The sequence below is a fragment of the Bos indicus x Bos taurus genome, chromosome 15 (genome assembly GCF_003369695.1).
Source record: "Bos indicus x Bos taurus breed Angus x Brahman F1 hybrid chromosome 15, Bos_hybrid_MaternalHap_v2.0, whole genome shotgun sequence".
Lineage (NCBI taxonomy): Eukaryota > Metazoa > Chordata > Mammalia > Artiodactyla > Bovidae > Bos > Bos indicus x Bos taurus.
This window is the reverse complement of record NC_040090.1, coordinates 53,012,800-53,034,651: the sequence shown is the minus strand read 5'-3', so window position 1 is coordinate 53,034,651 and position 21,852 is coordinate 53,012,800. Positions and strand designations below refer to the sequence as shown.

At 49.4% G+C, this 21,852-nt stretch overlaps 1 protein-coding gene across 1 annotated transcript in view; it reads left to right on the top strand.

Annotated features, from left to right (window-relative positions):
- GRIK4 (glutamate ionotropic receptor kainate type subunit 4) overlaps nt 1-21,852 on the top strand; it is a 502,860-nt gene that overhangs the window by 156,714 nt on the left and 324,294 nt on the right. The window contains 1 exon segment of the mRNA XM_027563462.1: nt 3,521-3,652. Coding sequence (XP_027419263.1) covers nt 3,571-3,652 — 82 coding nt within the window. The 5' untranslated portion in view covers nt 3,521-3,570.

Genomic DNA, 21,852 nt, shown 5'->3' with positions numbered 1-21,852 from the left:
GGGCTGTGGGACGTCCAGGTGGAGATTTCAGGAGGCGGCTATCTCAGTATAGGTGTTCTGGGCTTGAGATTCTAATTTAGAAGCCACACCATGCCAGTGGTAATAACTCATGGGTGGAGGTGGAACTCTCTAGGGATGATGTTAGTGGGAAAAGGGGCTGGATGCTCTATTGCTAGAAAAAAAATTTATCTTTAAATTATGGAAATATTTTCAGTTGATAAAGGCTATGTCATTAAGTTCTAAGACCAGATTCATATAAATTGAAAATAAGACCTCAACTTTCCTTGTGTTTTTGGATAAAGAATTCAGAAGCTTCACGATCTGCTCTCATACGCAAACAAGTACGTGACAGACGACTACCCAGCGGAGTCTGAATCCTGGCTTAGCCCTGGCTTTCCCTAGTAACAGCTGTGTTACCTTGAACTAGGCACCTTTCTTGAGCTCAGCTTCCTTGTTAGTAACAGAACTTGTTTTGTGATTAAATAAGATAAAGATTATGGAAAAAATTTTGCAAACCCTTTTGCTTTACCAACTTGTGTCATGTTGGTGCTTTTTATTCCTGTAAGGTTTTGGGGAAGATTATTTCTCATCACTTTGCCCAAGAGCAGCAGAGGACCTGAGCCATTGTCCTTACATGTGGTCTCCAGGATCAGCCAGCCTTTGGGGTCATGAATAATGGCCATCAGGCTTCATGGATTGAGTATAGTTCTGTCATCAAATAAAATTTACACAGGCTAATCTGACACCTATTTAGCGGTCTGCATAATAATTATTGTGCAGTGGGCTGACCAGGCATAAATGGAAGGCATTTGACAGAAACGATTATATTTAGTATTACTTTTATATAGCCTAGCAAGATTTTTACGGTTCTTCCATCTTTGACAGCCTATTCATTTTCCACTCGATGCGAATTTATTGAGGCTGTAATATATGCCAGGCACAGTTCTGGGCCCTGAGATGACAGAGAAACAGGATTTCTGTTCCAGCCCCACCTCCACTGAGCTTGAATTCTAGTGGGAAGACAGTCACTCCATAGTCAACCTTACCCACAATGAGTAAGAACGCCAAGCTTCCCTTGAGATCATGGTTGCTTTCATCTCTTCCTGCACTAACACCCATGAATTAATATTTAGTTAAATTTATTTATTTGGCTGCATCATTATTTGGTCTTAGCTGTGTCATGTGGAATCTAGTTCCCTGACCAGGAATTGAACCTGAGCCCCCTGCCTTTGTTGTTCAGTCGCTCAGTTGTGTCCAACTCTTTGTGACCGCATGGACTGCAGCACTTCCTTGTCCTTCACATCTCCCGGAGCTTGCTCAAACTCATGTCCATTAGTCGTTGATTCCATCCAAACATCTCGTCTTCTGTCATCCCCTTTTCCTCCTGCCTTCAATCTTTCCCAGCATCAGGGTCTTTTCTAATGAGTCAGCTCTTCACATCAGGTGGCCAAAGTATTAGAACTTCAGCTTCAGCATCAGTCCTTCCAATGAATATTCAGGATTGATTTCCTTTAGGATGGACTTGTTTGATCTCCTTGCAGTCCAAGGGACTCTCAAGAGTCTTCTCCAGCACCACAGTTCTTCAGCACTCAGTCTTCTTTATGGTCCAGCTTGGGCCCCCTGCATTATGAGTGCAGAACCTTAGCCAATAGAGCACCAGGGAAGTCCCAGCACCAGTGAACTAAAAGACAAAGATTCTGAGCCTGATTTGCCAACAGCAAAGTTGTCTTTGCTCCAGTCTTTATCCTTTATTTCCCTCTGTCTCCTTATATCAGTCAGTGGCTTGAGACCTTCCATCCATTGAACAAATATGTCTTGTGCACCTATTGGTATAAGTAGCCTCAAGGGATACAGCAGTAAAACTGGGAGTGGTCTGGCCCTGGAGAAGCCCACGCTGAACCCAGAGAGACAGGGGCAATAGAGGAAAACATTTTGCCATCAGAGCCACTAGAGGCTGCTAGGAGGGGGTAGAGAGGCACCCGATTCTGGCACCTGGCAAGGTGCGGGGAAAGGAGCACACTCCAGGCAGAGGGGCGGAGTTGTGTGCAGGAAGATGCAAGGTGCTGGGTTAGGCTGCAACATGAGCTGCCGTGGGAAGGGGGGATGTCATAAAACAAAAGCTTTACCAAGTGTAATGCACATACACACATACAGAAAAGTGAACATTATCATCAGCATATATACAGCTCGACTGATTTCACAAACTGAGCACACTTTGCTTAGCATCTGGAATAAGACACAGGACATCACCAGCATCCTCAGAAGAACCCCCGTGGCCCATTTTGGTCACCACCCTCCTGCAGGGGTCATCACTAACTGGACTTCTTATAGCACACGGTGGTTTTGTCTGCTTTTAGATAGAATCATGCGGTAAATGCTCTTTTGTACCTGGTTTCTTCTACTCAACCTTATGTCTGTGAGATTCATCACGTAGGTGCATGGAGTTGTTGACTGTTCGTCTTCATTTCCAAGTTGTATTCCCTTGTGTGATCGGACACTACATTCCTCCATCCTGCTGCTGGACATCTGGGTAGCTTCCAGTTTAGGGAAATCCAAAGAGTGCCCCTGTGAACATTCTAGTATGTCTCTGGTGAGTGTATCACACATTTCTATTAGAAATACCTATGGAGTTGCTGGATATTAGCATACATGTTAAGCTCTAATAGACCAGTTTTCCACAACAGTTACGTCAAGTTACATTCCCAGTGACACTGTAGGAGGGTTCTAGTTGCTCCACATCTTTGCCAACACTTTGTAGTATCATTTTTCTAAGGCGTTCTGGTGAGTGTATGTTGTTTTAGTCACTAAATATTGTCTGGCTTTTTTTGTGACCCCATGGACTAATCCTGCCAGGCTCCTCTGTCCATAGGATTTCCCAAATGAGAATATTGGAGTGGGTTGTCATTTCCTTCTCCAGGGGATCTTCTCAACTCAGGGATTGAACCCGCATCTCCTGCACTGCAGGCAGATTCTTTACCGCTGAGCCACCAGGGAAGTCCTGGTGAGTGTATAGTGATAACGTATTGAGATTTATAATTGCATTTTCCCTAGTACTTTTCCAAGTGTGCTCCAAAACTTTGGATATATTGTTAGTGAAATGTTTGTTCTAGTCTTTTGCCTATATTGGAGAAGGAATTGGCAACCTACTCCAGTATTCTTGCCTAGAGAATCCTGTGGACAGAGGAACTTGGTGGCCAGCTGTCTATGGGGTTGCACAGTGTCAGACATGACTGAGCGACCTCACTTTTCACTATGAAGCATTTGGCCACAGTCACACTGCCTGCCCCTGATTTGATGGGGATGAAGGTGGAGGATGGCTTTAGAACCTGAGGCTTCTGTGAGCATGGGCAGAGTGGGGAAGGCAAAGGCCTGGAGCCGGCCTGGAGCTCCCCCACAGGCACAGGGGTTCGGGGAGGGAGCGTCAGTCCTCCTCACTGAGGCTGTCCACTCGGGGAGGCTGCTGTGCTGGAGGGGTGGCTCCCAGCACGGGGACTCACGCACTTCTCCCCCTCCCCCGCAGAGTTATGTCATGCCCAGACCAGCGGAGGGCTCCATGAGGATTTATAGAAGATGCCCCGAGTCTGGGCGCCTTTGGTGCTGCTTCCCACGTGGCTCGTGATGGTCGCCTGCAGTCCACACTCCCTGAGGATCGGTAAGCGCTACCCCTGTGGCACCCTGGGGGCAGCCCAGCCCTGGGCGATGCCCCTCCTGCACCCAGGTGTCTGCCAGGCACATCTGACCCTGCACTGCCCTCCTGAGTTTGGCTGGGGCAGGGGTGGCAGTGGTGGGGCAGCCGACAGGCCCACAGCTATGATCTGCTCAAGCTGCCTGGCTCCTCTTGTGATGAAACTAAAGATTCTGATAAGTGTCTCTTGCAGCCTGTGATGGACTCAGGGTGGGAATGGCTGGGGGGCTTCCAAATCCAGGGCTAGAGAGCAGAGCACAGCTCATCTCTTCTTTCCTCTGATCAATCCCAGAAGTCTTCCTGGAGGCTGTGTTCAGATGAAGTGTTCTTGGTACCCCTGACCTGGCTGCTTGGCAAGGCCTTGGTGTCTGCTTGCCCTAGCCTGGTTGTGGGAAGGAAGAACGGGCCACTTCAGGGACATATGTCCACCCGCTCTGTCCCTTGCCCTTGCTGCCGTGGGGGTGCTCCTTCTAGTTATAGGCAGGCACTGCTATTGATGGTCCATCAGCACCCCTGTGCCTGGCAGAAGGCTTGGCTCTTTCCAGGGTTCAGAAATGCCTGAAAAATCAACTGCCTCCCCTACCCTTCAACACCTCCAAGACTGAGCAAAGCTGCTTAACTGCAGGCATTGCTCCACAGTGGAGCACTGGTGATCTGGGTATTGAGAACACGCTCCAGCTGCAGAGACAGATAGTCCGGTCCAGCAGACACTGTGTGGTCAGCTGATGGCCTGGGACAGATGTGGGATGTTGGGGACTGGGTTGTGTACTTGTATATGGGGAAGGGAGTCAGTGTGGACAGGTAGCTGGGGCACAGCAGTGAGGAATCCAGGCAGGTGTGTTGGTCACAAGAAGACCAGTCCAACAGCAGGACCCCTGGGCAAGGCCAGGCAACAGCCTTAGAAGCACCTAAACACCAAGTAGGTTATCTGGGCAGGTGCCCACCTGAGGCCTCTCTGTCTAGACTGGGGTGGGGATGGCGAAAGTGGATACTATGCACAAGGCAGGATCCGAGATCCTAAACTTGAACCTGAAAGGGTTAGAGGCTGTTTTAGAATGGAGACTATGATATAGAATCCCAGGGACTTGGCCTAAAGCTCCTGAACTCCTCTAGTGCAGTTAGGACTGGTTCTAAGGTCCCAGACATTGGCATGATGGTGGTGATGGGTGGTCAGGAGGCTCTGGCCAGGCCAGGCATCACAGAGCCTAAGTTTGAGGCCCCCAAGTTGCTCCATGCTGTGTCGTGGGCACACAGACATATTTCTCCATGGATATGCCAGAGACAGCTAATTGGAATCAGAAATGAGGACCAGTGACTCAGTCCTTCCCCTCATCCTGCCCTTGGCTCACCACCCTGCACACTTGAAAAAAGGAATTAAAAACAAACCCTTTCCTCCCTCTTCCCCATTCACTTCTACTGAAACTTCAAAACCTAATTTAATTCTGCTTAGCAGCAATGCAAAACGGTTCATATCCTTAAGATGCTTAATTTATAAGATGCCTCCAGTTATTCAGCATTTGCTGTGAGGTTTTCTTCTCCTCTAAATGAGTGGATGAAGCGGTAACCCATCAATTTCCATTTGTCGCTAATGGGAAGCGGAAAGAGACTGAGCCGGAATCAGTAGCGCCTTGCGGCCTTGGCTCTCTTGACACTTGTTCCCTCGGAGGGAAAGCAGAAAGTGAAGCTGACAGATCCCTGTCTGGCCTGCTGTGCGACGGGGGAGGGCTTCCAAGGGACCCCTGTGCTCCCATCCCCACACTTGGAACGATGCTTGTCCAGTTCCGTCCGCTCTGCTGGTGCTGGTTGTGGTTCATGCCAGGCCACGTCCAGCTGATTTCCAGCCAGGGGCCCTGCTGGTGGACAAGGTCAGACCGAGCCTGATCTCCTGCAGAGTCCAGGAAGCGGAGTGAAGTCAACAAAGAGAGAGAAAAGTAAAGAAAAACCAAAACAGCAATGCCCGGGCTTGTTTTGCTGTCTCCTTGGTTATCCTGGGAGCCAGGAGCTTTATGGATGAAAAGGTGCTAATTACTCGGACTCCGGAGGGATCTGGAGTAGGGCAGGGATGAGGAGAGAAGTAGGTCAGGAAAACGCAAGTAGCTGAGCAGCAGGCAGCCTTCTGCACCGATGGTCTGGACCAGTGTTGATGGCGCCAGGTCCCCCAAGGCCTCCAGAGCCTCTTGGAAAAGGGAGGGGCTGCTGCTCCTTCCCTTTTCCCAGGGGTCACTCTCCCCACATTTGATTCTTCTGGAGTTCCTCCCAAACCCCCAGACTCAATGTAGATGGCTGTGGGAGCAAGACTGAATGAAGAGACCAGGGATCTCGGAGATAAATGGTCCCGCCTGCTCCATCTCCAGCCCCGCTTGACGGCTGGTGACAATATGGATGCTTGTAAAGAGGCGCCGAGCCCATTACCCTGCCTTGGGACTGCTGTTTTTCATTCAAGTGAGGCACGGGGCGGGAGATACAGCCAAATTGTCTATTACAGGGTCCGGTGTTTACCCCCCCGCCCCGACCCAATGAGGTTTTGGGTAAGAGAAAGGGATTTTATTTATGATGGTGAAGCTGCCCGCATAAATTCCCCAAACTCTCACACATCTGTCAGCCCGCTTCAGTCATCTATCTTCTGGAAATGTCTTTTGATTTTGCTTCTGTCCCTCTGGGTCCTCTGAGTGATGACTGTGGGAGCCACAAGTTAATAAATGCCTTGAGAAGACCTCCCCTCCCCATCTCTAGAGCCCTCCATTACTTAAAGGGATCATCATTATATCTTAAAGCCACAAAGGATTCTGCAGATCCCATTTTCCAACGTGCTCATTTCGCAGATGGGGAGGGAGACCCACAGGGGTGGCGGTTTGGCCAAGGTCACAGGGCTCATGGGGGCGGAGCTGGTGGCAGTCAGTCCTAGGGCCTTGTCTCCTGACTCCTCTTGCAGTGTCCCCTCCATTGCCCACCAGTGGGCTCCCTAAGCCACTGGGGAAGCAGAGTCACCTTCAACAGCAGGTGAAGGTCCTTGTCTCTTCGTTTCCTCCCATCCCGTTTCTGATATTAGCAAATCTTGCCCCCAGACTCATTAGGAACTCAGTATTTGTCAGCTGAATGAATGTGAGGCTTTCCCGCTAGCCGTCTGTTACTCCTTCCCTGGTCACTTATGTTAGCCACACGACTACTCACTGTTAAGTGAATATGCCATATACTAGGGAGGTTTACTCTGGGCTTTTCTCATTCCTCTTCTGGGCCTGAAGATCTCTTCCTTGCATTCCATTTTCTCTGCCTGGAAAAAAAAAGCGACTTCTCCAGCTCCTCCTCTCCCCTCCCCTCCTCCTTCTCCCCCTTTTGCACCACCAATATCACTGGTGTAAATAGCCCTTCCTCCTCAGGCTCCTTTCCCAATATTTTCCTGTCCTTCCTAGGGTCAGATCATCTTTGCCCAACCATTCTCCCATTCCCCTGTTCCATCATTCACTGGGTTGTACTCTGATTATTATGGCATTTTCCCACCAGAGTTTGGCTTCCAAGGGAGATGGACAACGTGACACAGGCCCTCACACTTGATGTGTGCAAGTGTGTCACACAAGCTCAGTGAAGGGGTAGGTGGATGGGTTTGTGATCCTTGCAAGATGTGGTTCCCTCAAAACATGCTCCGCATCATTGTTTTAGTTTCTTCCAGCCTTTGTTGTTGTTGTTCAGTCGCTAAGTCGTGTCCAGCTCTTCACGACCCCATGAACTGCAGCACGCCAGGCTTCCCTGTCTTTCATTATCTCCCTGAGCTTGCTCAAACTCAAGTCCATTGAATCAGTGATGCCATCCAACCATCTCATCCTCTGTCGTCCCCTTCTCCTCTTGCCCTCGATCTTTCCCAGCGTCAGGGTCTTTTCCAATGAGTCAGCTTTTCCCTGTGCTTAAAGAGGTAGACTTATTGGAGGAAGTAGAAAACAAAGGAGAAAGAGGAGAAAGAGAAAATGTTCATCTATCTGTCTTACTTAAAAGAGAGAAGAGGAATGGACTGGAGATCCTGATTGAGTTCTAAGGCAAGTGTTAGCTGTAATGGTAAAAACAGGGATTCACCTATTCATTCATGAGTCCACTCAGCAAGTATTTATTGATTGCTGTGTGCCAACGACTGAGGATATGGTGCTAAATAATAATAATCCCCATAATAATTCCCACTTGGAAAGACCTCACTTTCTTCCAGGTACTGTGCTGGGTGTTTCACATATTTCAGGCAATCTTCACGTCAGAATTAATGATCCGAAGTTATAGATGAAGAAACAGAGGCTCAGGGAGCTTAAATAACTAAGGTCACAGAGAGACTGAAATGCAAACCTGTCTGTCTCCAAAGCTTCTCTTTCCGCTTTGCTCTACTGCAGCTCTACAGCCCTGGAGACATTGGGGATATTCCATTATCACAGCAGTCACATAAAATGTATTGTGTTCTATCTGGTAAAGGGATTGAAAGATGGAATCATTATTGCTTTTATAGGCTCTCACTCTTTTTTTGTTTTTAACTCCCAAATAATTTCCTAAGGGCCCAAAGTCCATCAGACAGATGAGGAAACTGAGGCCTGGGGATCTGAGAGGCTCGATCAGGGTGGTACAGAGTTCTGCTCAGTGTGGGTGGCGCCAGACATCAACAGGTTATTGTAGCAGTTGAATCTCTTGTTTAAGGTTTCCCTGTGAGGTAGAGCAGCAAGAGCTTGGATTTATTCGACACTCTGTCTTACTAGGACCCCAAGCACTTTACAATTCCCATTTTTCACTGAATTGGTTTCCCTCAATGAGCTCCAAGTCCTGCAGAGAGAATGTTTAACACAGAACATTCAGATGTTATGAAGATGAAGATAATAAGAGAATTGGGGGAGGTAAGCAGGGGAATAAAATGCACCGGTTTTCTTACCCTGTTCTGCTGTGTGTTAAATATATCGGACACTGCTGCTGCTGCTGCTGCTAAGTCGCTTTAGTCGTGTCCGACTCTGTGCAACCCCACAGACGGCAGCCCACCAGGCGCCCCCGTCCCTGGGATTCTCCAGGCAAGAACACTGGAGTGGGTTGCCATTTCCTTCTCCAATGCATGAAAGTGAAAAGTGAAAGTGAAGTCGCTCAGTTGTGTCCGACTCTTAGTGACCCCACTAAGATCCAAATATACCAGTGGAATGCTGTGTCTTTCAGAGGACATAGCATGGGGCTTTTTGAGTAGTGGGCTTCCCTGCATAATGTGTGATGTGATCATGTGATTTGATTTATGAAATTTTGATCAGCGTGTAACTCTTCATCTCTTTTCCCAATTGAGTCACCCAGTCAGTTGGTCTTTCACATTAGGGACAAATACAAATTGATGCCTTTCTCCTTCATCTGTCATCTAGAGAGAGAATCCATGGACAAAGCTTTCTGGGACACAAATCCCTCCCCTAATGACCACCTTAGGGGATCAGGGTCTTTGTTATTATGTCTGTGTTCCTGAGTCTAGCACAGTGCCTGGCCCATGAAAGGTGCTTAGGAACTGCTGGATGAATTATCTAACGATGAGATTTGAATCTTGAACTGACCTGTCAGTTTTCTAATCTCTCTTCTCCCAGATGTTGGTCAGTGCTCAGAAATGTCAACCAATTTTATTTAACCCTAAGTGTCCAAAATATGTATTTAGGAGAGCAACTATTTTGCTGAAAGCAGTCCTTTAGAGCGTCTGCCCGCATGCGTGCTCGCTCGGAGCTGTCTCTCCTCTCCTTCCTTCCCACCCCTGCTACCCCTGCCTCTTCAGAGGGATGAAGGAGGCTTGGTTATAAAGGTATTCCAGGCCAGAGTGCCTTGCAGCGTCCTCTGTCTTTGCTTGTGGCTTGGTCTTCCGCCAGGAGCACTGCATTGGATACTGTCAGGATGTGTATCCTCTCTCTCAAGCTTTCCAGAGCCCATCTGTGAGCTGCAGCCTCTGGCCATAGTCTCTTGCACTGAGGAAGCAAGGGATGCATTAGGCCTAGATGCTCCATTTTACAGATAAGACAAACTGGGGTCCCCATAAGGCAGAGCAAGTTGGCAAAGGCCACTGTGGCAGTGCCAGGACTCCTGACTCCCAACTGCCTGGTGACATCGATGCCACGGTTTACGCTGTATAACACACTCTTTGTTGCCTGGTGACATCGATGCCATGGTTTACGCTGTATAACACACTCTTTGTTGCCTGGTGACATCGATGCCACGGTTTACGCTGTATAACACGCTCTTTGTTGTTTTGGTTCAGTCCCTAGGTTGTGTCCGACTCTTTGTGAGCCATGGACTGCAGCACACCAGGCCCCCCTGTCCCTTACCATCTCCTGTGGTTTGCCCAAGTCCGTGTCCTTGAGTCAGTGATGCTATTCAACCATCTTATCCTCTGTCACCTTCTTCTCCTTTTATCTTCAATCTTCCCCATCATCAGGGTCTTTTCCAATGAGTCGGCATTTCACGTCAGGTGGCTGACATGTGTTAATTCAGTTTCCCCAACAACCTGCCAGGTAGATAGAAGTAGACACATCTCGTAGAAGAGGAGTCTGAGGCTCACGGAGTCTGTGGCTTGCCCAGCTCTCATGCAGTGGAGTGGTAGCCTCCAAAGGAAAGAGAGGGGAGGACATCTGGGCGGGGACAAAGGGGACCTCTTGAGTCAAGTTGGAGGGCAGCCTAGGTGGCAGAGTCCTGAATAACCTGTTAGTGTGTTCTCTCTCTTCTCTCTTTTTTTTTTGGTTGAGTGGCATGCAGGATCTTAGTTCCCTGACCAAGGGTTGAACCTATGCCCCCTGCAGTGGAAGCTTGGAGTCCTAACCACTGAACCTGCAGGAAAGTCCCGCAGTACATTTTTTTTTAATTGGGGTATGATTATTTTACAATGTTCTATTAGTTTCTACTGTACAACAAAGTGAATCAGCTGCATGTGTACATACATCTCCTCCCTCTCGAGCCTCCCTCCCACCCCGCTCCATCCCACCTCTTTAGGTCATCACAGAGCACCGAGCTGAGCTCCCTGTGCTCTGCAGAAGCTTCCCACTTGCTGTCTATGTACACAGGGTAGTGTATATATGTCAGTTGTACTCTCCGAATTTATCCCATCCTCCCCTCTGACTGTACATTCTCTATGGGTAAGACTGAAAGCCACAAGGGCCAGCGTGCCAACACCTAGGACCTTAAGAAATCAGACTGACTAAAGCAAACAGGCCGGTGATGGCAGGAAACATCGTGTTTTCTTAAGTGTATCAGGATGAATCTCCGGAAGGAAACTCGGAAAGGCCCCAGTGGCAGTGGTATTAGAGACAAGGGAGGGGGTTATTTTTTCCTAACTCAAAGCCATGCATCATAGAGCTGATTTCCAAATAATTTTGGTGCATGCCTTCCTATGTTCACGGGTGCTTGAAGGGCCTGGTTTCCCCAGGGTCTCATATGGCCCCTCCACTCACGCGATGACCCACACTATCTGCTGCTCTGCCAGAGGAAGCCCTACCCGGCAGAGACATACATGATTTGAGAGAACTGGCATGGTGATATTTTGTCAGAATTTCAAAAACCTGTCTCCAGCCCTGCACAGTGGTTTACAAGAGTCTTGGGATGGGGACTGAGTCATTAGCTCTATTTTGGCGGGAGGGTGTGGGGGGAATGTGTTGTTTCAGGGGGAGGTGGAAATCATGGCGAGAGATTTGGGTTTGGTGTAGAAAAATGCTTATCCAACAGATGGGATGGGTTCTGATGCTGAGGTCCTCACAGCTGGAGATGGCCACAGCTGGGCTGGACAGAGATTTCAGCATCATGGGGGGGCGGGGGGTGGAGCGGGGGCTGTACCTCTTACCTTTAGGACCCTTTCCAAGCTGGGATACTGTGCTAGAATACTGCAGCCTTTGGTCTGTTCTCATACTATGAGGGAGGCAGCCCATTATCATTGTGTTCTCATTAACAGCCACTCACCAGAGCTTAGAATGGAGGCAGCCATCTGCCCGATTTAAGCCATGACCCCATTTGGCCACCGTTGCTTAAGCAGGATAAGAAGGGAAGCCCTACTAGTTCTGCTTGCTCGGTTGGTGTAGCCCTGCCTGGACGTTTCTTTTCTCCCCGTGGCCACTGCTGAGGAGTCAGAGATGCGCGGGTGATGGCGGTGGCCGCTGCCAACTCTCAACCAAGTGCCTGGGTGTGTGCGAGCCCGAGTGGGCGGGAGGCACGAATCCCACTCACAGCCTCGCGGCTCAGCTGCAGGCGAGACAGCGGTCACACTTAGCTCTCATTAGTCTGGATGCGGGGGCACGCATTCCATATCGGCTGGACAAGGGCTGCAGGCATGCCTGGTCACCCAGCAGCCATTCTGTATCTTTTTGGTGTGTGTTTCTTCCCATTGAGCTGGGTTAGGGGCCGATAAGCTCGTGGCAGCTCCGGAACCCCTTTAGCCCACATCGATGAGGGGCGTGGTCCAGAGGGAGGAGCCTGCTCATCGAGTCCGGCCTCAGCAGATGGGTGATGAAGGGGGACCTTATCCAAACCCCGGCCAGGAGGCGTCGCCACCATGCTAGATTCAGGAGGAAAGCCAACCTAACTGGGGTGGGTGAGCACCTGATGCAGCCCTTGAGAGGGTCTCTTACGTATTTCCCTCCCCCCTCAGCCCGCTCTCTCCTGACTCACCGGGTGCCTTCCATGGCCATTCCAAGCTCACTGGACACCATGGAGCCTGCTGTGTTCCACATGGCACTGGGGTTGGCCTGGGAAGCCTCCAGCGTAAAGTAGAGCTAGATGCTGGATCCTGGGCTCTAACCTGGGTTTGGATGTGAGCACCACCGTTTACTAGTTGTGTGACCTTGGGAGACAACTCAGTTTCTTGGTGCTTCAATTTCTTCAGTATGGCATGGATGACAGTAGTTGCTTCCTCATATGTTTATGAGAATTCAATGAGTTCCCTGGTGGCTCAGTTGGTAAAGAACCCACCTGCAATGCAGGAGATGCAGGAAGATCCCCTGGAGAAGGAATTGACAACCCAGTATTGTTGCCTGGGAAATCCCATGGACAGGAGCCTGGTGGGCTACAGTCCATGGGATTGCAAGAGTTGGACACGACTTAGTGACTAAACTACTACTACCACTACCTACAGAGCACTTAGAAAAGTGTCAGGCATGTATTAAGTGCTGGAAAGAGATGCCTGTTACTGGGAATGGCCCTGTTAGGCCACCCTGTGTCCATCTCTTGACCTTCCCCTGCCTGGAGCATCCTTCTCCACTCCTCCATCAAGTGCTGTATCTTCCTTCCCCTTTCCTAAATCCTGCTTTAAATTCAGGTATTTCTAAGAGCTAAGAATGTGCACCCAGTTTGGGAAGCTCTTCTAGAATTCTTAGAGCGCAAGAGGTATGCATGCTGACCGCATCACGCATGCCTTGCACTGATGACATTGGTCCACCCTGCCTGTTTCGCAAACATTTTAAAAACCTTATTTGAATTCCATCTGTCCCACAAACTTAAGAGCATCCTGAGAGGCTGGATTCTATCTTCTTTACCTTTCCAGTGTCGTGGGCATTTTCCCCTGAGGTAATGGTCCCCACTACTGTCTAGGGGATCTGAGTGATTGCCCATCTTAAAAACCTCCCTTAGCCCCACATCCTTCTTCAGCGAAACTCCATTTCTCTTCTTCCCATTGCAGAGAAACTGCAAAAGAATTCTCATGCAAAGCTGTCTCCATTTCTTCTCCTCTCTGACCTTATCCTTAGGACTCTCTCCCATCAGATTTTCACTCCCACCCACGGTGCCTCCATGGCCTCATCCAATCCCCTGTCTCCAGGACTCATTTCACCTGCAGCATTCACTCCCTCTTCCTGGAAACGCTTCTTTCTCTTGGCTTCTGGGTCACACTCCTTCTTGGTTCTTACCCTCCCTCACTAGCTCCCAGTCTCTTTTGCTATTTCCTTCTCCTGTCTCCAACCTCTGAATACATATGTGCCCCAGGGTTCTGTCCTTAGACCTCTTCTCTTTCCACCCACTGCCTGGTGATCTCATCCAGCGGCTTTTGATGCTACAACTCTGCAATGTCACCTCCAATTCTGACATCTCCCCATAACTTCAGACTTATATGCCTACTCCACATCCCCTCTTGGAGGTCTAAGAGAAACTCAAACTCGATGTGTCCAAACTTGAGCTGTGGATGTTCCCCTTCAAGCCTGCTTCTCATACCATCTCCTCCATTTCATATATGGTGATGGCATCCTATCTCTTTGGACTTAGGTCCCAACCCTTGGAGTCATGCCTGATTCCATCTTTCTCTGATATCCCATATGCTCCCCTTCAGCAGATCCTGTCTGCTGCACCTTCCAGAACCCAGCCCCTTCTGGCCACCTCTGCTGTGGCTTTCCTGTTCCAAGATAGTAGTCTCCCTGGATCACTGCAAAGCTTTCCTACTGCTTTCTCTGCTTCTCTCTTGCCCTGTCACTTTTGTTTCTCGGGATGGCAGCAAGGATGATTCTTTTAAAATATAAGCTGGATCATGTCAGCCCTCTGCTCAGCTCCTTCAATGCCTTCTCATCTCAAATCAGAGGAAAAGAAAGAGTCCTTCTGGGGTCCCTCCCTTGGTATCCTCCACGATCTGCCCCCTTGTTCTGTTACTTTTCCCCCTCATTCCTTACCCTCTGTCTCTTGCTCACTCCATACCAGCCTCCACCCCCTGGCTTCCTTGGCTTCCTCTCTGCCTAGGATAATCTTCACCTAGATGTGTGCATGTGGTTCGTGCTCTCATTTCCTATAGGTCATGCCCTGCCCACCATTTCTCTTTCTCTCTCTTCCTTGCTTTTTTTTTTTTAATAGCACTTGTCACCATCTGAGAAACTGGGTCCTATCTGTTTATTATGCATCTTCCCATCAACTGAAGCCCTTTGTTCTGTTCTCTGCTGTTTCCCTGGCATATAAGGCAGTGCCTGGTACACAGAAGCTTGCCTAGCTCATCAATCTTGTCCGACTCTTTGCGACCCCATGAACTGTAGCCCACCAGGCTTCTCTGTCCGTGGAATTTTCCAGGCAAGAATACTGAACTGGGTTGCCGTTTCCTCCTCCAGGGTACACAGAAGGTGCTCACTAAATGTCTACTGAATGAGTGAGCAATGCAGACCTGAGGGAGGTCCCTGAGGAGCTTCAAATTTGAAAGCTGTTGGAAGGCAGATGGTCCCACTCGCAAAGCACTTCTAAACAAGCATTCCTCTAAACAAGGACAGTGCAGTGACCCTGCTGGCTTCCTGTCCCCCCGTTCTCTGACCCCTGCAGCAAACCGTAAGTCCTGGGGCCAATCTCCATCCCACTGAGGAAGTCCAAGCCAGCAGGTTAATGACTCAGCATCAAAACCAATCTTGGCTGCTGGTCCTACTTTGTCCCTCAGATCCAAACACTGAGCTGTTGACTAAGAGTCCTCTCCCAGCTGTGCGGCTGCTGCAGGGCTCAAGTTTCTGTCTCGTCATCAATTCTGAAACCTCACTCTCATATTTTGACTGTGTCTGAGCTTCCCCCAGGGACTGTGGCCAGGCCTTGCTTGCCTCAGTCTTCCTAGAGTCTGGGGACCTGAATCGGGACCCAGCCTCCCAGCTAGGATCCAGCCACCCGCTCCCAGCTCTTTCCTGAAGCTGCCAGTTTTGACCAGGGTACCTGCCTTTTGTCTGCCACAGATTATTCCAGTGCTGGACCCAGCCTGTCTGCTTGTCCTCAGAGTCACAGAATCTTGATGGTGGCCAGGGAACCCCAGGGTAACCCATTCCACTTTTGAAGAGCTCTGACGATCAGTTTTCCTATCTATTGAGCCACAGTCTGTCTCTGTGAGTTCTACCTGTCTCTCAGGAGCTGACAGAGCAGGCCTAGTGCTCTTCCCGCCGACGGCGTCTCTCAGATCTGAAGCCCTGTCATTTCACAGCCACCAGCAGCTCCTTTCTTTCAAAGATTCATCATGAGTGCCTCTGATGGTTGCTTCCGTTTCAATATCTGGATTCTACTCATCATGCTGGTCACTGCCGTCTGAATATGGGTTTTCTCTTTTCTCCTTTCCAGGTGGGATGTGGTCTCCAAATCAGAGACAGGCACTCCCCTCATCTACTCCCTGTCCACCACCCACATGTGCTCCAGCCTGATGGGGTCTGGTCTCCAGGTTCAGAGCCCCTGGTCAGACCCAAGCACTGACCAGTGTTTCAGTTAAAAAAAAAAAAAAGCCCATCTAGGTCTCCACCTATGTCTGTGCGAGGCGTGCCCCCTCCCCCGCCCCGGCTCCTCTCAGGCTGGCTTTGCTCTTGACCCCAGAGCCGATGCTCTTTGAAAGCTGGCGGCACGTTGCCCTGTGTCTGAAGATATCTGTGTTAAGGAGGCAAGTGCTGGGAGGTTCCCCAAGTTGTGTCACCCCTGTGGTTTCTTCCAAGATGTGCTTTTCCGTCCTTTATAGAACATGGTCTTTCAAGCAGGCAGTGACACAGGCAGGGGAGGGAATGCCACTTTGCTGGCAACACTCATAAATTTCCCCCAGTGCCAGGGATCTAACAACATGAGACTTTGAGCTTTCAGCTCACAGATGAAAGAACAGGGATTTTCCCCGAGATGACAGGAGAGGGAGGTAGATAGCCCTGGGGACCTCCACAGGAAGCTCTGCTAAGGGCTTGCCAGAAAGGCACCAACCCCAGCCTGTGGGGGAGCATAGTGGCGGTGGGTGGCCCTGCACCTCTGGGCAGCCATCAGGAAGCCCCAGGCCAGCGGACAGGGAAGCAGGGAGCTTTCTGAAGGCCATCGTGGGGACACTCCCTGCTCTTCCTGGAGCCTTTGGGGTTTCTGAACATAAAGGGACCTTTACCTTTAATGTCAATTTCCCTTTTAGAGCCAGTTGGGAAAACCTTGAGTGCTAAAGGAATTTAAAATGGAAATGAGTGGAGTTGGTGGAGATAAAATAGCATGTAAGTCAATATAAGTATCTGTGGATTCACCCCCGTTGGAGCGCTCCCTATATTTAGTCAACTTCTTCCTTGTCTGCCCAGGAATTATCTTACCAGCTGAGCCACAAGGGAAGCCCAGGAATTATCTACCAGAGAGTAATACTGGCCTCTGGGCAGGACCGCTCCTGGGGGGTGGGCAGGGGGCTGTTGCTGTCGGCTTGTGATGACAGCCTGGCGGGCTTCATTTTGGATCTTGATTCAGTGCCTGTCTTACCATGAAGTCATAAGTATGTTCATCTCGGGGAGCTTGGGGTTCACATTCACGTCTTCATATCCTCAGCATCATGGACAAGGCAGCCTCGAGTTAAAAATCCATGGGTGTGACTCTCTGTTACTAACCATGTTCCTTTAGGCAAATTATTCAACCTTTTTCATGCTCAGTTTCCCATCTGTAAGCTGGAGATAATGCTTTCCCATAGGAGGAGGTTATCATATTAAATGAAAAGAGATATGTAATATCATATGTACCATCCATGGTTTGTAGCATCTAGTAATATTTAGACAATATTAATTCCCTTTCTTTTGTTTCTTTAAAAAAACAGTAGTTTGCCCAACATTATGGCAGGCGTAATTCTGGGTGGCATTGCAGGGCTGTTAAATGGAATTGGGCTTTATTGACATACAAACTTGAAATTGAATTAGCGTGTGACCTTGGGCAAATTATTTAGCCTCTGTTTTCTACTAGATAATGGGGTAGTTATATACACCCTATATACTGAGATTTATGTATGATAATGTATCCAAAATGGATAGCACAGTGCCTGATAGTTAGTAGTTCAATAAATAGTAGTTATTAAAAGTAGTTCTACCATAGTTATTATTACTATAGCTTTCTCCTGCTGCCATCACAAATTACCACAAACTCAGTGGCTCAATCCAGACAAGTGTATTAATTTACGGTCAGAAGTCAGGCTGAGCTAAAACTAAGATGTCAGCAGGACTGTGATCCTTCTTGGAGGCTCTAGGGGAGAATTCATTTCCTGCTCATTTTGATTGTTGGCAGAATTCAATTCCTTGCAGTCACAAAATCAAGGTTCTTGTTTTATTACTGGCTGTCAGCAGAGCCTGTTCCCAGCTTCCCGAGTGCTGCATGCCTTGGCTCATGGCCCCCTTCTTCCATTCTCAAAGTTCTGGGTCACTTCATTCTCACATCACAGCTCCCTGACCTCAGCCAAGGAAATGTTCTCCAATTTTAAGAACTCACCAGATTATACTGAGCATGCTGAGATGATCCAGGATAATCTCCCCATCTCAAAGTCTGGAACCTTAATGACATCTGCAGAGTCTGTTCTGCCCTGGAAAGTAACACGGTGGGAGACTCTGGGGATTAGGACATGGACATCTTTGGGGGCCATTATTCTGTTCTTCTGTTTGGATAGCTTCCAAGATAGGAGCCTGAGCCTCTTGAAAGCTTTCTCATGAGCAGAGCTGTGTGCAGGGGACCACACTTGCGCTTGGAAACTGGCCCCAGGCCAACCCGTGACCCTATTGCCTGACTCCTGTTATGGTCAACCATTCTGCATGAGAACCAGACAGCCCAGAGCCCTGAAGTGGATGCGTTTCCTCGATGGGCAGAGGGAACCCGGCAGTACAGCCACATGACTGTCACTGAGACTGTGCCACAGGAGAGAGAGAGAGAGTCACAAAGGGACTGTGTAACGGGAAGCTCTTCATCACGGTGATTTAACGTGTCAGGGTTCCAAAGGAGTAACCTCCAAGTAGAGTGTTATCTGAGGCCGCGTCACGTGGGCTCTGCTGGGCTTGGCTTGGAGTGATGTGTTTATTTCCTGCCATGGGGCCAGGAAAGAATTATGTCCCCCCAGAGTCTCAGCAGACTTTCTCTTACTCTGCTTGTCATCCTTCCAGAAAGGGACAGATCCTCTGGTGTTTTAGGAAAGCATGTGATATTAGAAGATACTGCCATGGGTCAGGAGTTAGGAAACCTGGGCTTTAAGGCTGATCCAGCTTGTTTCTCTTGGTCCTTATTTAACGCTGATAGTGCCCTGCAGTGGGCTGAGGCTCTGTGGGAAATACTGGGAACAAGGTATTTTGTTGTTAAGGTTCTAATATGAAAAGGCAAGACTCAGACATGAAGGAACTCCAGGGTAGCATAAAGCAGAAAGGCCTTGAGTGCTAACGGGCTAGTTCCAGAGTTATGCAATGGTCGTCGGCACTTTGGGCTTTTTGCCTTCTTGACATGTCACCTGTTTCCATCTAATGAAAGGACGGCGGCCCATCACTTTCAAGGACTGTATCCAGGGGCTGGAATGACATTCATGTGCACTGAGCATCTAATATGTGCCCATCACTGACTATAAATTATATAATTTAGGTTTTGCAACAGTCTTCAGAGGTGGGTTGGATGATGCCTGGTCTGTAGGTATAGAATCCAAGGCTTGGAGGGATTGAGGTCCCCCATGCGGAACATAGAAGACCCTGGATTTGAACCCAGACTTCTTTGGCCCCAAACCTGTGCTCTGTCTGTCACACTAGGTGCTTCTCATTCTTGCACCCACTGTACTCCCTTCAAGGAACCCCTGGGAGGAGTGGGAAGAAGGTGACCATGAAGGAGGTCTACCCAAGACCCCTAGGCCACTTGGATTTCTTTCTCTCTCTCTCTCTTTTTGGCTGCACTGGGTCTCCATTCCCATGTGCAGCTTTCTTTGTTTGCGGCAGGCAGGGGTGTACTCTCTCACTACAGTGGCTTCTTGTGCTGTGGAGCACGGGCTGTAGGCTCGAGGGCTTCGGTAGTTGCGGCACATAGGCTCAGGAGTTGCGGTACCCAAGCTCAGTTGCCCCAGGGCATGTGAATTCTTCCCAGACCAGGGATTGAACCCGTCTACCCTGCATTGGCAGATGGGAGTTCCTTAATTTCTTTAGAGAAGCAGAAGGCAGACGCCAAGCCTGAGCCCCCCTCGTTGCCCCCTCCTGCCCTTGCAGGTTTCCTTTGCAGACATTGGAGAGAGAGAAATTAACTTAAAATTGAACCACACGAGTAGCGCTGAAGGCACCTTTAGGCTAAAAATAAGAGCAGAGGCTGCGCTGCTCGGAGGGGACGAATCTGCTCGTTGCCTTTATTTATAGCCGCCTATTTATTAGATTCCAAATGATGTTTAACCAGGAATCATATGGCAGTGATCTTTGATTACTTATGTGGCTAATGGCTGAACATATATTATTATTGCTATTTATCCTGCCCTGTTAAATGTATCTGGTGCTTCTCTCCCAGGAAGGTGCCAAGGAGAGGGGCCCAGAGGGTCCCTGCCTTGTAAGATCAGCACAGTGCCCCAGGGGAAGGAGAGTGAAGGTGGCTTGACTGGTGACCAGGTGACAGGCTCTGCCAGGAGTGTTTTTAAATTATTATTATTATTGTCCACATTGCATAGGATGCAGCATCTTGGTTCCCTGACCGGGGATCAAACCCACACCCCCTGCAGTGGAATCACTGAGTCTTCACCACTGTACTACAGGAAGTCCCAGGAGTATTTTTTTTTAAAGGGTGAACAATCCTTTGAAATAGAGGGAGTGGAGATGAGAGTTGGAGAGGACACTCTAAAAGGGAAAGAAGAGTGTAAAGTAAGAGAGTAAGAGTTGGGACTTTTGGAGTCAGAAATATCTAGCCTTAAAATAATAATAACATTATTAAATATTTGGTTATGTATCAGGGACTATGCTGTTCAAAATCACTTAATTCTGCCATCATGTCCATTTTACAGATGAGAAAGCTGAGGCTCAGAGAGTAAGTAAGTTACCCAGGATCACGCAGCTGGTATGAGGCTGGAACCAGCATTCAAACCCACACCCTGTCTGCCTCTGGAGAGCATACACTCATTATTACTGCCCTGCCCTACTTCAAAACCAGTGTTCTCTCCTCTTTACTTGCGTATGTGCTCAGTCCCTCAGTCATGTCCAACCCTTTACGATCCTTTGGACTATATCCTGCCAGGCTCCTCTGTCCATGGGTTTTTTAGGCAAGAATATTGGAGTGGGTTGCCATTTCCTCCTCCAGGGGATCTTCCCAATCCAGGAATCAAATCCACGTCTCCTGTGTCTCCTGCGTTGCAGGCGGATTCTTTACCTGCTGAGCCATGGGGGAAGTTCCCTCTTTTGCCTAAGCTTAACTTTTTGAGTAAACAGTCCATGAAGAGAATGGAAATCGTGTCCCTGAGGCCTGGAAAGAGTACAGAGACTGGAGTTGTTGACTTCCCCTGTGCTCTCCTGGGGTGCTTAGGATGCATTGCCAGCAGTCTCCAGGGCATGCTGTGCCCAGGGCCACGGGGGACCACCTGGAGTGGACCACTGGGTTTGGGCAGGAAGTGGGAGGTTCAAGATGTTCAGTAAAGCTTCCTCTGCTTCCTTGCCCAAGCCTCAGGGTGAGGCCGCCAGGGCATCTGAAGGTGGAGGTGGTGGGGGCCAGGGCACTTCTGGGCCCTGGTGCCCAAGGATCGGAAGCCGTAGCATCTCCACGCCCCCGCCCCCAACATCTAAGGAGGGCTTTAATGGGGGGAGGCTCAAGAAGTGCCTTTCCGGGGCACCTGAAGCCTTCGCAGGTGGGCTGCAGACCATACAGACAGCCCCAGCCTTCATCATCACGCCCCCATTTCCATCCCTGACCCGTGAACACTTGCCATCAGGCATCCTGCCCTCCAGACACACTGGGGCCCCGGAGCACCTCTGCGTCTCTCATCCCTGGGCCTTTGCTCCATCTGCTTTATCTACTTATCTCCTCACCTTGACTCCCCCTGCAGAATTTTCTTCAAAACCTCGCTCTTCTTCTAAGAAAATTTCCATGACTGTACTTTCCTTCTCCATAACAGGGCTGTCTGCCCTTCCCTGCTCCACTGTGCACTGCGGGCGGCCAGTTCCACCCCAGCCTTCGGCTCATGTCACATAGAGATGAGAGTTGTTCAGGCGTTGGTTTCCCTGGAGGCCAAGACCGCCCCTCTCAGCCTTGCTCATAGCAGGTGTTCAGTAAACATTGGTGGAATGAATGAATGAATGACTCAAGTCTTACCCCCGGCTGCCATGAAGAAGGTGTTTGTGCCCCTTGGGACTGTATACCCTGTGACTTTGAAAATGGGGACCCTGGGGCAGGAAATGGGACTACATGAGCTAAGTTACTCATCCTGAGACAGAACAGCAAGGAGCCTGGAACATTCTGGTGGGAGTGGAGGTGTTGGCCAGCTGAGTGTCTCAGAATTTAGAAAGGAGTAGAAAGAGACTCGGACCGGG